The sequence below is a fragment of the Notothenia coriiceps genome, unplaced genomic scaffold (genome assembly GCF_000735185.1).
Source record: "Notothenia coriiceps isolate Sejong01 unplaced genomic scaffold, NC01 NC01_scaffold00004068, whole genome shotgun sequence".
In the NCBI taxonomy this organism is placed as follows: Eukaryota; Metazoa; Chordata; class Actinopteri; order Perciformes; family Nototheniidae; genus Notothenia; species Notothenia coriiceps.
In genome coordinates this window covers 244,399-257,934 of record NW_011336769.1, presented here as the reverse complement: position 1 = coordinate 257,934, position 13,536 = coordinate 244,399, and the positions used below count along the sequence as shown (strand labels likewise).

The following is a 13,536-nucleotide window of genomic DNA, read 5'->3' as shown; positions in this document are numbered from 1 at the left end:
GCCTCTCTTGTCAGCTCAGTGCCATGAAATATGTTTGACTTAGAAAAACCCAGGGCTTTGGATGAGGCTGCTGGTGGGAGGATGTGTTGCACTTTTCCTATAATGACATAGAATGGATAAACAGGCTCTAAATCATTGTTACTATGACACATAATGACAAGCAGCCAGGCCTTTCCCATTTGCTGTCATGGCTAATTATACGAAGCAGATTGTGTTGTCGCACTGTGAATGTTTCTCTGGTAGGAATCAAACAGTGAAGAGATAACCAAGGACACGCAGTACATTAAGGCAAACGTAGAAATATAGCAACAGTTTTACAAATCCACCCAGTCGAATAGATGTTTTACCCAACCATCACCATAACAGCTTGTGTTGTCACAGCGTATAACCAAGGGGAACACCCACTTGACTAATGTGAATCTGTTAAAGCCCCACCTATAGCTGGCACTATTTCAATTTGAAAGCAAGGCAAAGCACTTTCATTATTTCATTAAAAACCTGCACAATGGAATGTGGCCTTGAGCACCTGATCTTCTGTTGGACATGCAGCATACCTTTTCACTAACGGTTACATGTAATTAGGAAGTACAACATATAGTTATAGTTAGATCATGTGACATCAAGCAGCAGCAAAGTGTACTCAAATTAAACACTTAATCAACACACACATAAATCCAAAAAACACGAGTTACTGTTTGAAATACATTTATTTATAAAATAGATATATTAAGACTTAAGATCGCCAATGTGCAAATAAAAGCAAGCACTGTTTAAAGCAGTGAATAATGTTCAACATCAAATGTTAATATTCAGTAGAATTACATTTTTTTTAAAAACATATTTTTCAAAATACACAATACATTTATTTAAACAACACTGAGAAAAACAATCTGCTTTAATCTTACAACATCTGTTGATTGCTCTGAGTCTACAGTATATACCAGCTCAAGCTTAATCTGGCATAAATCATCATGTTTTTTACATGTCCTTATTTAATAAAGACAACTAATAATAACTTACCATATTTATTTAGATCTATATACATAAAAAAGATAATGGAATGTCACATGATAGAACATTTATCAACTTTACCTCAGCACTTATTGCTAAGTAGCAGGATGAAATGCAAACCTTAAGAAAGGATTTAGGTAAAAACTACAACCTTACACAAGTTTGATCATACACTACATAGATGTAAATCCCTCACTGATGCCATGCAACTCAAAACTATACATGTTAACCAATGCAGATTACAGATCCGCAATTATACTGCACATATATTTCAAAGCTTTAAACCAATGCTGATAATATCATGCTTGCTCATCTAAGGTATTTTGGACTTGACAACAACCACAAATCATTCTGGCGAAAAACTGTCCTTACGCCCCAGGAAAGAGAGACATGCAGACATACTTTAAATAAAAGATGTTAGCCCCACTTCAGGTCTAAGAGATTTTGACCGAAGGGACGGTTAAAAGCAAATGTTTGCCTTTACAGTTCTGTCTCTTTTTCTTTTTCTTCGTCTTCACCTGTTTCTAAATAATATTCATCATCTGTTGTTGTGTCTGAACTGCTGTCTGTAGACTCCTCAAAGGTGCTAAGGCTGGTTTCATAACCTCTTGAGGGCCGAAGCCCTTTGGAGGACTGGCTGTCCACTTGCATGGAGGCCCCTGACGAGCCAGGATAGGTCGGGGAGGAAAGGCTGGGGGGCTGGGATATGCGTCTGGACACTGGTGATAGGGGTGGGGTAGGAGGAGGGGTTGGAGGACCCTCTGTTGTCCATGCAAAGTGGCAAGTGTTCATGTTAGGGCTCCAAAGGCGGGCTTGCTTTGAGGTTGTGGTTGTTACAGAAGGAGAAACAGGGACTTCTGAACTCCAATTTGCCAAGCGCCTTGTCAGTGATCGAGGAAGAGATCTGGACCTCATTTTACCAGGGTCGCTGGCCAAATATGACATTCGACAGTCCTTACTTGGTTGGCAATCTTTTTCTGTGCTCCGATCTGGATGAACAGACCACTGATCCAGGTCCTTACCTTTGCCTTCACAAGTCAAGGCAGATTCAGAGAGGTCCCCCACACTCATGAACCTGGATCCGGTTGAGATGCGACCAGGCCCTGACGGTCTGCTGGACAGTACTGAACTCACAGAAAAAGACCTCCCAGGCTCAATGCCATACTTTAAGTCTGCATAGGAAGATGCTGAGCCTTCCTCGTCCTGTCCTGGACCTGCACTTGGAGGACCAATGGACGCCCGGCTTCTTCTTGAACCCCCCAGGCTAATTCCTCCTCCCTGCTCACATGGTGAGGGGGTATCTCTACGGCGCTGTAGCTTTGGGCTATAAAATACATTATCTTCTGAAACATCCTGTGAGGCGAATGGGGAGACCGGCGAAAGTGAAGAGAAGGGTGAGAATGGGCTTCTCGGGCTAGATGCAGACCGACCTAACTGAGTAGGATGATCAGTAGAGGCATTAGGGCTCCTGCAAGAGAGGTACTGGTTTGTTGAGTTAGAATCTGCCCCGCTGTCTTCATTAAAGTCCAATTGGATTGGTAGGCTCTGGATGGAAAATTTAGGTTTGTTTTGACTGTTGCTGTGTTCTCCAAAAGCATTTTGCTCCTTTTGGTCAGTTTCTGGATGTGACATGTCTGACCAAATGCAAAGGTCACCTCCTGCCATTATGTTCCCAGGACCTGATGGTGGTCTCAGAGTGCATCTGTTTGGTGTCCATCTATTAATTCCCTCTGTTCCCTTTCCATTGTCCCCCAGCAGCATCCCTTTGTCCTGCTCTTGCTGCGTTAGCTTGGGAGTACTCTCAATAGTGATATCACTGATGTCACTTGATCCACTAACAGAAGGTGTTTGGGAGGCTCGCTTCCATTTCCATGGAAACAATACATCATCATCAGACAGTCTGTAGCTGAATCTTTCTTTCAGTTTGCTTAAGACCTTATCCATTTTGTTATTAGTCTTGCTGGCCCTCTCGGACTCTGATCTGTGCAAACTGGAGTTTGGTGTGCTGACACTTTTCTTAAGTGCAAACCGACTTCTCTTTGGGCTTTGTTCATTGTTTCCCTCCATTGAAATGTTTTTACTCTTACCCAGTACATTGTCCTTCACTCTCCTGTTCGAGCTTTCACTAGGAGGCTGACTCTCTGTTGAGCTGCTATCACTGGAGCTCTGAGGTGAATGGCCACGTTGTTCTCTTGTAACTTCCTTACTCTGCCCTCTGTGTGACTGTTGACTCAACTTGGTCTCCACAGAAACCGCAGTATGTTGCACAGGGTTAGGTGTGGTGTACTGTGGTGCACCTACAGCTCTATCTGCTTTAGATTTAACACTGTAAACCAGTGTTTCTGTTACACATGGTGAAGAGGAGTGGAGTCCTTCATGAAATCTGTTGTCAATAAGTAATATCTGACCATTGTGGTAATCTTGGCTGTTATTCTTGCTACTATTAAAGTTGACATGATACGTTTCTGAAACGCCACACTTTGTACTTCCTTGGGGTGTTGCAGTTTTGTTTTGGAAAGGCAAGGGTGGGGGCTGGGGTTGTCTGACAGGTGACAGAGGGGGTTTAGAGGTAGGAAATGTCGTGGCTGCAACTGGATCAGTCCTCATAGAAAGATGTGGGGTAACATATGGCTGAGACTGCGGAAAGAGGGGGGATCTGGGTATTATAGTCTTAGCTTCTCCCTGTGTTGACCTGGACGACATGAGACTGGAGTAAGGTGGGGCACTATATCGAAGTTTATAACCACTTGAAAAGTCAGGAGGGAGGGAGAGAGGAGCAGAAGAACGACAATGAACTGGGCCAGACTCCACTGATAGTGTCCTCTCAGGTCTAGGTGTGGTTGAGTCCTGTCTTCCTGGATCAAGGATCATACTGTCACAAGGTCTTTGCTTAAACCTCTTTTGCTCTCTGGATGCTGAATCAGCAGAGTCAGACGATAAGGATCGATACTTCCCTCCTTTCACTACAAGTATGCCAGAGGTCTTAGGGGTATGGGAGCAAAGAGGAGGTGTGTTTGTTGTTGGATTGCTTGATCTTAGAAAAGAAAAGACGGATGAATTTTTGAGGCTTTGTGGGGAGCTAGAGACAGATAGAGGGCTTTTTGGGACTTGAGATAGTTCCGGCTTCTTGCTAGTGATTGGCTCAGGATCCTTTAGATCCACTGAGTCTTCCCATGTTACTCGTCTCACTCTCTTTCCTTCAACACGGGGGCGCAGTTTCTTTGGGTCACTTTCGGGGCTGCTTAAGAATTCCCTTCCCTCTTTAGGACTAGACGTTTCTGAGAAGCTGGGGCTGGTATTAAAAGGGGTGGCAGGGGGGGTTAGGAGAGAAGAAACAGTGATGATGGGAGATGATGTAATAGCAGGAGTGGCGATAGGAGTAAGGACAGATGGGTTGGGGGCAGCTCTGGCTGAAGGATGGCTGCCAGTGGTAAAAGGAAAGCTGGTGGAATCAGTTGATACAGGGCTGCAGTGTGTTTTAGAGTTAGCATTGCCAGTTAGAAACAGGCTAGACACAGTTTCAGGGTGGAGAGGTTTTTGAACGAAAGCATAGAGTCTTTCAAAGCCAAGAGGTGTGGCATTGGCTGGGTTGGGGAATTTAGGCGGTTGGGAAGAGCCTGTGTAATACATGCCAATATTGGTCTGTGAACCAACTGGATCCGATTGGAAGGAGGAAATGGTTTTATTGTTTGGGGTAAGGGGAAGACCAAAAGTCGTAGTAGATGTAAGCTCTTGACTATTGAGAATGTTGGTGGTTGCGAGAGAAAGAGGTGGTTTGTTAAACTTTTGAGAGTTCTTGTTCTGTGAAAATGTGGGGGTGGTGTTAGTTTTGGATGTACAATGATTATTATTGAATTTTCTGCTGCTCTCAGTGGGTGTATTTGGGCTCTTGGCATCTAGCAAAGTAGGTGGTAAATCAGTTACATCTGTTGTAAATAAACTATTATTTACATTGTGCCTGATGAGATCTTTAGGGTAACTCAGTGGTGGGTTACCTGTAGGTCTGCTCATTTTAGAAGTAGTCACAACATCGGGCAAACTCTGAAGCTTTCGAGATTCTCTGTTGTCCAAATGGGAACCATATTGCTGTTTGTCAAGCCTGTGTGACTCACGCTCAGGTGAATCCCCAGCATTTCTTTGTTTGAGATTGGGAGTTCTTTCCTGTGTCATCATAGCAAGGTTCATGTTACCTTTGTGAACTGACTCTCTTGTGGTATTGTTGAATCTGTTATTGAGAGTTTGACCAATAAATCTTCTGTTGTCAGTTGGACTTGTAGAGGCCAAGTTTGTATTATTATTGCACGGTGGAACTAAGGTTGTGTCTGTTTTGCCTTTGATGCTCATTTCATCATTGAGAGCTAGAGGGGAACTGCCTTCCTGGTTCACTTGTTTCCACCAGGAAGTGGATGTTAGGGTGGTCCTTCTAGGAAGGGAATGTGTTTTAAAGAGAGCAGATGGGTCATATTGAGAAGGTCTCGGCGAAGAGGCAGAGCTCTCTGGGAATATATTTGTACTTTTGTCTGAACCCCTCCAGTTCTCCCGCATCTCTGACGGTACTTTACTTGGATATTCTGTGTACTGGGTCCTGTTCATTGATTGAGGTTGTTGGGAAAAGGGTGTTTTTTCCATGTCTTTGTTTATGAATGAAGGTGAAAAGAAGCGTGTTTCATATGTGTTCCTTTCTCTTTGATTGGAGGATAATGGGGATACTGCAGGCCCACTTTCACTTGTCCTATAAGAAACGGGCGATGGAGAGAGGAGGGACTTTGATCTGTCTTGCCCATTATCGTTGAGAAAGGTTTGAGAAAGGTGCGTTGCGAATACTTTTCCATCTCGATCACTTGTCAAACTGCTCTGGGGCGAAGAATCTGCGTTAGAGTTCCTGCCATTTGAGTTAATTCTTCTTAATGACAGAAGCAGGCTGCTGGTTGTTGGTTTTGAACTTAAAGATGACAGTCCTACTTGATGACCAGTTTGTTGATTCATCCTTTGTTCATTTTGGCCAATGGAGAGGGGAGACAAAGGAGATAAAGCTCTGGGTACAGGGCTTCCAGAACTTGCGTCCATTTTTCTATTGTCCATCCTTCCAGAGTTTACATCCAAGGAGACAGTATGAATCATTTTCCTTTTAGATTCATAGTCCAGACTTGCAAGTCCACTCTTAGTTGACCAGCCCACTGTGTTTCTCCTCGTACCCAGACATGGCACCCTTGATTGGGCTTGTGATCCAGCTGACAAAGGCCTGTCCATAGTGTCTTGAAAACGTTCATGTGCACGGTTTGCCGCAGTGTTTGTCACATCCTGTAAATTTCCCTGGCCTTCAGAATTGCCAGGTCCTTCAGGTCTTTTGGTCCGTCTTAGTCGGCCATTCCAGTGTGGGGCAAGAACTGTTACCACAGTGGAAGACAACATTGTTCTTTTAGTGTTCGATAGTTCACCAAAATCAGTTAGTCTCTCAAGCTTTGTTTGGCCTTTTATATCCTCTTCTAACTCAAGTGATATAGTGTTAGTCCTTGGCTGTGGCCCACATGGAATGTGTAAGCCATTACACCCATGAGGTCCAAACTCCCGATTGGAGAAACTTTGAGTTATACTGAAGTCCTTGGTAGCCTCCAATTCATTGCAAAGAACTGTAATAGCCTCTTCCCTCTTCTTGGCTGGAAATGATATCCTTTCAGATAATGGAGATTCACAGGCTACCTTTATCGAGGAGTCTGGTGGTGATGTTGTCCCATTAATCTGTTGGGACATACAAAAATACTGCATGTCAGATATTGTATACCATTTTATCTTTTATTATATCTACTCTTTTAACATCTGGAATCTTAATCATAAATTGTATTTTTTGTCAGATACATTTTGACACCTAACCATTCAAAAACAGATTGGTTATGTATCACTAAAGCCAAACTCTCATCCTATGTTAATGTTGTATCATAGCTATGCAAATGGTGTGCCTCTGAGTTCAGAGCTTTGCTAAGGCTTCTGTTCCCATGGTTTAGCTATTTAAGAGATTCTGATCTTGACTAACAGGTTATTTTGAAAGGCGTGAGATTTCTAAGGCCAAACACAAAAGGACACACACCCTTTTCCTTGTAACGCTTAAAATAACAATCAGTCTGATGTTTTAAAGACTACACAATTGCATAACAATGTTTTGATGTTTCAAACAATAATAATGAATAATAAAATAATTACTTCATGTGGATTTTAATGATATTCAGAGGCTTTTAACTTGTAGCGTTACTACAATTATTGACTTGTTGAAAATATTTTGGATTAGCTGGGAGGAAAACGTGCAATTCAATATTTGTTTTAGATGCTACTCTTCAGTGTGGTGGTTCAAGTATAAACCCTTAAACATTATAATATTAATGATAAAAATTGTTGTTCATTCTTACCAGATGGTTGCTGTTCTTAGTCTCAGTCCTCTGTGTTTCAGTTAAACTGGCATAACAGGAGAGAGAGGAGACATGAAAACCATTAGGCATGTTAGTTAGGATTACACCTGTCATCTACTGTTAGTGTAGATTAGACATAATGCACGGTATGCACATTTTTCTCTGGTTTACTACATGTGAACAGACATCTTATGTACATAAAAAAGGAAGAGCGCAATGAAAAAATGACAAGGCAGTTCATCATCGAGAGGACAGGAACTTTGCCTTCATTCACCATGTAAACTACCCAGTTGTACATTCACAGAGAAATATACTTGCAGTGATATGTAATGGACACTTTACTTGGTCAGAATTGCCTTTTTTAAATGTTGGCCTTTAATATTTTGAATCTTGCATGTGATATTTAGATTTGGCAAGAGACCTTGATTTGTTATGTAAGGTTTCACACAGCAAGACTTCATCTGCACCGACCAGCTTAGAACACGATCATCAGGGTGTTTAAACAAACTGTATTGCCGATATACCTAACAGCAAAAGCTAGTCAAATATCTCAGCAATAACGTTTGCATAAATGGGTTATATCTCTCTTCGTATGAACACACCCTGTCTTCCTGTGCTCTACTACAATGTTTTGGTGTGAAATATTTGAGGCATTAGACCCATTTGCCACAGCAATGCTGATCAACAGGATGGTCAGCATTCCTGTCCTCTGTCCCTCTCTTTACTAACAGTTTTCTCACAGTTAACTGTGAACTAAAGACACACCTCAAAAGCATTTATGATAGCACTTACAAAGAGTTTTTATGTCTAACATGATGGCACAAGCATCAAACATGGGTGTTCTGTACACAGACCATTATAGTTATTAGAAGATATCTATATAAGGTCATGATGGATGGTATGAAAGTAGGCAGGTGGCGAGCAAGCACTTTCAGAGGTGTGTTCTGTCTTGAACCAATAAAGCGGTCAATGGCCTTTACGGATAAGGATATTGTGATCTCAAGCACAAATAGGCATGCAAATACGTTAAAGGGGAAATGTGCAGCACACGCAAATGCAAACTTTCTTCACCATAAACAATGTGAAACGCACATATTATGTCATATCCGATTACTTCTAAAGAAAAGTTAAATATTGCCCTTAGAATAGAAGACTAACTTAAAATGACCTCAACTTAATTTGCATGGCTGAATTGAGGAAGTAAAGTCAAGCCAAAAATCTGCCCAGGGGTAAATGATTTGGGATAGGAATGTTAGGAAGATAATAAGATTCTTCTTTTCTCCCTGTCCGGGATACCAGCGCATGTCGTGTATAGTCACTAACTGAACAAGTGCGTACATATTGTTAACTCACAGGCAAACACACACAGATGTCAGACCTACTTTTACGTCACATTATTAGGTGCACTTCCTTGTTTACACAAGGAGCTGACCCTTTCAGAAAGTTTTTCACAATCTTGTTCGGACATGGTTCAGTTACTGAATAACTAAAGCCTGGAGGAGACTTGTGACTTTAGTAAGACATTACTGCCAGGTGTACCTGTTTGATCTTCGATCTGTAAATCTAATAAAACACCTTTTGTTGGGAAGGTTTAAGGAAACCAAGACTTATTTAAGATTAGAAACAGATATACGTCATGTAAAGTATATAAAGACCTAATGCCATGAGTGCTAGTCTCAAGGTTACTCTATTTATTTCCTTGCTTACCTGTGCAGACAGGGGGCTAATTCCTTGCTGTGATTCAGCTCTGGATTCCTGGAGAGTCTGAATTGGAGGCAGGAGGTGAATTGTTCAATGGGCTTCTGGCTCTGGACCTTTGATTCCGCGCAGTGAGCAGCCTCTTCCTCTTTAAGCCTCTCTGCTTTTGATATCAGTGCTGTAATAGGAGATTATGTTCTGGTCACTGCTGTTAATTGACAAAGTCCAGACATATTTCTTATATATTTAAGGTTGTGTGTGCAAGTCACCTGTGAGTGTGTCTTCCTGTCTGATGGCTGTTGGGTGACACTGCTGTCCAGTTGGCGTTTCATCATCACGATGCTTCTGTTGCTTGAATGTTTCATCCTGCTGTTCTCTAAGACATAAAGCAGATCATTTGATGGAATTAATTCACACGCATTTTATAATTACTCAAGAGATGAATTTACACAAAATGCCAAAGATTAGCTGGTTGCAGCCCTTATATCACCTGCCACAGTACGGCTTTATAATGAAGCAGCTTAAGGGCATTTCAACTATTTAGATTTATGCTAAAGGTTAATCAAAGGAAAATAAAACAGCTAGGCTTCCCTCCATCTTATCAGATACAGCTCTGGAGTGATAAGCAGGAGTTACATAATAATTCCTCTCTGCTCAGTCCACGCTTTCTCTTACAACCAGAGCTAACACACCCACTCACACAGTCACTAAAACATTCACATTTGCTGCTGCCCAACGCTGAACCCACGCTAGTGTGCCAACTGCTGAGCACGATGATGACACCCCAACAAAATGAGGTGGTTATCTAAATATAAATGTACGTGTCACTGCAACCTTTGTTTGTTAAAGATAACAAATTAAATGAAGGCAATAGTTTGGCCCAGTACATTTCAGGATCCCTCTTTTGAATCTGTTTCAGCAGTTTAGAGCACATATTATATACCATTTCGATTTTTCTTTCTTGTCCTTTTTTAAAATAATTACCATGTCTGTCTCTTCCGATCCGCCTTGCCTTCAGGGTCGACGCATTGCCTCATTAGAGCTTAATGTCAGTGAGGGCTATTATAAAAGCCTGACATGACAAGACATGAGAGAAGCAGGGAGAGATATAGGGAGGGAGGGAGTTCTTCTTGCTCTTCATCTTCACTGCCAAGGCCAACAAGCCTTTTGGAAGGTACAGTGTGTTTTTATCCTACCCTTCCCTGAGGCAACACATCAAATGAAATCACACCCAATATTAGCTCTTGGACATCTGAACATGTTGTTGATAGGCCTTTGATGATGGAGCATGAAAAGCTGTTGTTTAGTTGCATAGGTAGCACTGTAGTCATGGCTAATGATACAATAGCGCTATGGTCATGTGATACCTCTTGTTTGGTCCATTTGAGCTCCAAAGGAACAGTGTCTGAAGGGGACAAGGTTTAAGGGTCATTTAGTTGCTATGTTTCACCTCCTGGGCCACTGCCGAAGTGCCCTTGAGCAAGGCACCTAACCCCCAACTGCTCACTGGCGCCGGCTAGACTGGCTGCCTTCGCTCTGACTCAACTGCATGTGCATGTGTGCACGTAACTGTGTGTGTATTTGTATATGTATGTGCATGTTGTAAAAAGTGTGTACTGTATTACCTGTAAAAAAAACGCATGTGTGTGTACGACAGAGTGGAAACTGAATTTCCCCCTCGGGGGATTAATAAAGGTACACCTTCTTCTTCTTCTATTTCCTAGCTTTTTATTTGGCTATATTTGACAGATTATTTGGTAAAGAATGTAATTGCTTGTTGGCAGCCCTACTTTAGAGCACTAATTGTTCAAAAGTGTTAGTGTTTTGGTATAAGGACACTTGAGATTAGTTAAAGTGAAATGAAATCTAGGACTTGGTGACCTTTAACCCTGCGTTGACAAACTATATACAAACTGCAACATCAATGCTGTAGTAGACATAGCATGCATGTTATCTGGTGTCTGTGAACTATGTCTCCGTTTGTATTGATAGTGTAGATCCATATGAATACTTGTTATCTTTGTTAAGCTCTGCACCATTACTCAGTGTGTCTCATACAAGTATGTTGGTGTATTCTTCCCTTGAGGTCAGCCCTGCTGTGGGTGTGTGCCCATATCTGCCAGCTAAAACTTACATAACTGCATGGATCCCGCCTGAACTCAAATGTGGGTGTGTGCTTGACATGGCATTTAATGTTCAAAGTACCACAAATGATTTACTCCCTAAACTGCTTTCTTAAGAAGTACCCGAAGACAAGTTAATGACTTAATAACAAAAGGTGGCCAGGACAAAGTGAGACGTGTTCTGTTTGCTGCCACACCTTCAGTGTCTGTCAGCTTTCCAAGGGAGCTGTTTATCTTTGAGGGTACGGATGGGTATACAGTAGATTTAGGTTTAGAGGGTATTAGCAGGAGGATGTGCAGATAATCAACAGAGGTTGGGCTCCAAACATGCACAGACAGCAGGAGTGTGTACCCATAGAGGTAACTCTAGTGCAGGCCTGGGTATGCATGTATGAGCTCGCCAAACTAAAAACTAAAATACATCAACTTGTTGTACAATATCTGGATTACAGTGTTAGTTTAGTGTATGGCACACACCAATGCAAATGCAGGCTCAGTTGGCTTTGCATTCTATAACACAGGTCAGAGTACATAATAGGTTCATACATGATTCATAATAAATAACAGCTACAGTCAATTCTAAACCAATACATCCAGATGTCCAAGATCAGCTTTATTATTTTCTATATTTAATAAGGTTTACTAGAGCCCAGATGCGTCTAGGAGTTAGAAGCATGTCACACCAAACCTTATACCAAAATCTGTGAACTTAGACTAATTTAACGTAGGCCCAAATCAAGAATAAAACAAGATCAATATTACTCATTTACAGCTACTCTACACAGCTACGACACATGTATTCATCCAAAATAACAATCACAACTAATTGTAGTCAAAATTCGACTTTCTTAACAAGTTATTCCCGCTTCCATTTGCTGTCAAACATAATATGGTGGACAGTGTTCAGCCCTGAACCAGGTGTAACATAATAAATTAATGGAAAAGCTTAATGCCGAATTAAACAAAATTCGTTAATGGATAGTGGGACCTTTTATAATGACTCTGGGAAAGGTATATCTTCCCGGACACGAGTTGAAACATTAAACCTGCAGATTTATACGCGAGGTTTGGTGGAGTTTTTCCCTGTACAAGAGAACTGCTCGCAGCGCGATTCCGAACTCACAAGTGAGCAAACTGAGAGGTAACAAGCGCTTTTTAATATTAAGAAAGTTGATTCCAAGCACAGTAAATACATGATAATTACAAAGTTGTTGTTAAAATGCCCGTTATAGACATGTTTTCCTACCTTGCGGTTGCAGTCGGTGTTCCTGCTGTTCTGTACTGAGGCGTATCTGTCTCTCCTCCTACAACTCTGCGCTCCAACTCTCCTGCGTCACTTATTGACATCCTACTTTAACCAGTCTGGTTAGTTTTCACTTTTCAGGCAGGCAATTAGTGAAATGCATCTTACGTTGTGGGTGAATGACAGCAACTGCCCCTAGAACACGCAGTATGTCACCCAGCGAGCCATGTCACACTAGAGGTGAAAGTTCAACACCTCATGTGAGACAGGTAAACGGAACAAGTGCGACTGTAATCAGTCACCATTGGCTGCGTTCCTTTCCAGAAAAGTCCACCCTGGTCATTTACTTGTCAGGAAACTTAAGCTCTTTGGTGAAGGTGCAACACGAATAATCATTGTAGTGATCGTCGCTTCGGAAATACATTTATATTAGATAGAAACAAGATTTGGCTACTTTCCCAAACTGTGATCAAACATGTAGGCATAACTGTATTTGCACATTTCTTACAAAGTCCTCTAAAAATCCCAAAAAGCATAGGCCTATGTGCTAATTCAGAAAGCAGATAATGTCATAATGTCAACTGTCATCTACACACTATAGGCATGCTCGCCAAAATGTAATCCCAAAAATATAATAAAATATAGCCTTTTTTTATTGTTATCCAACAACTTCTAAAACCTCAACTTCATCCCTAGTGCATAGATTATGTCAAATCTGTGTGCCATTTTAAGGTATTATGTTGTTTAACTTGCTTATTTTTACTACCGAGAGATGTGCACATATTTAAAGTGTTGCATAATTTCAGGAAATTCTGCAGGAGGTTGTGTTCCTGCATGGCAATCGTTTTTAAAAAGATGAGAATATTGTCTGTCAGCATCCTCAACCACTTGCAGTGGCGGTTCTACGGGGTGGCACGGGGTGGCAGCTGCCACCTCAGAAAAATGCCTTGCCACCCCAGCTGCCACCCCATTTGGCAGCTTTGTTTTGAAAGAAAAGTTGTGGCTCATCGGACATTTATGAGAGAAAATCTCTAATGTCCGAGTGCAAGTGAATGCAGCA

The 13,536-nt window shown here is 41.6% G+C and overlaps 1 protein-coding gene across 1 annotated transcript; it reads right to left on the bottom strand.

The window, feature by feature from the left end:
* Window positions 1-694: 694 nt before the first annotated feature.
* Window positions 695-12,582, bottom strand: LOC104941940 (mucin-17). The gene is made up of 5 exons (XM_010767110.1): window positions 12,480-12,582; window positions 9,380-9,486; window positions 9,120-9,288; window positions 7,413-7,458; window positions 695-6,750 (listed from the first exon to the last, which is right to left on the bottom strand). The coding sequence occupies exons 1-5, from the start codon at window positions 12,578-12,580 to the stop codon at window positions 1,492-1,494; spliced, it is 5,682 nt and encodes a 1,893-aa protein (XP_010765412.1). The 5' UTR covers window positions 12,581-12,582; the 3' UTR covers window positions 695-1,491.
* Window positions 12,583-13,536: the final 954 nt, after the last annotated feature.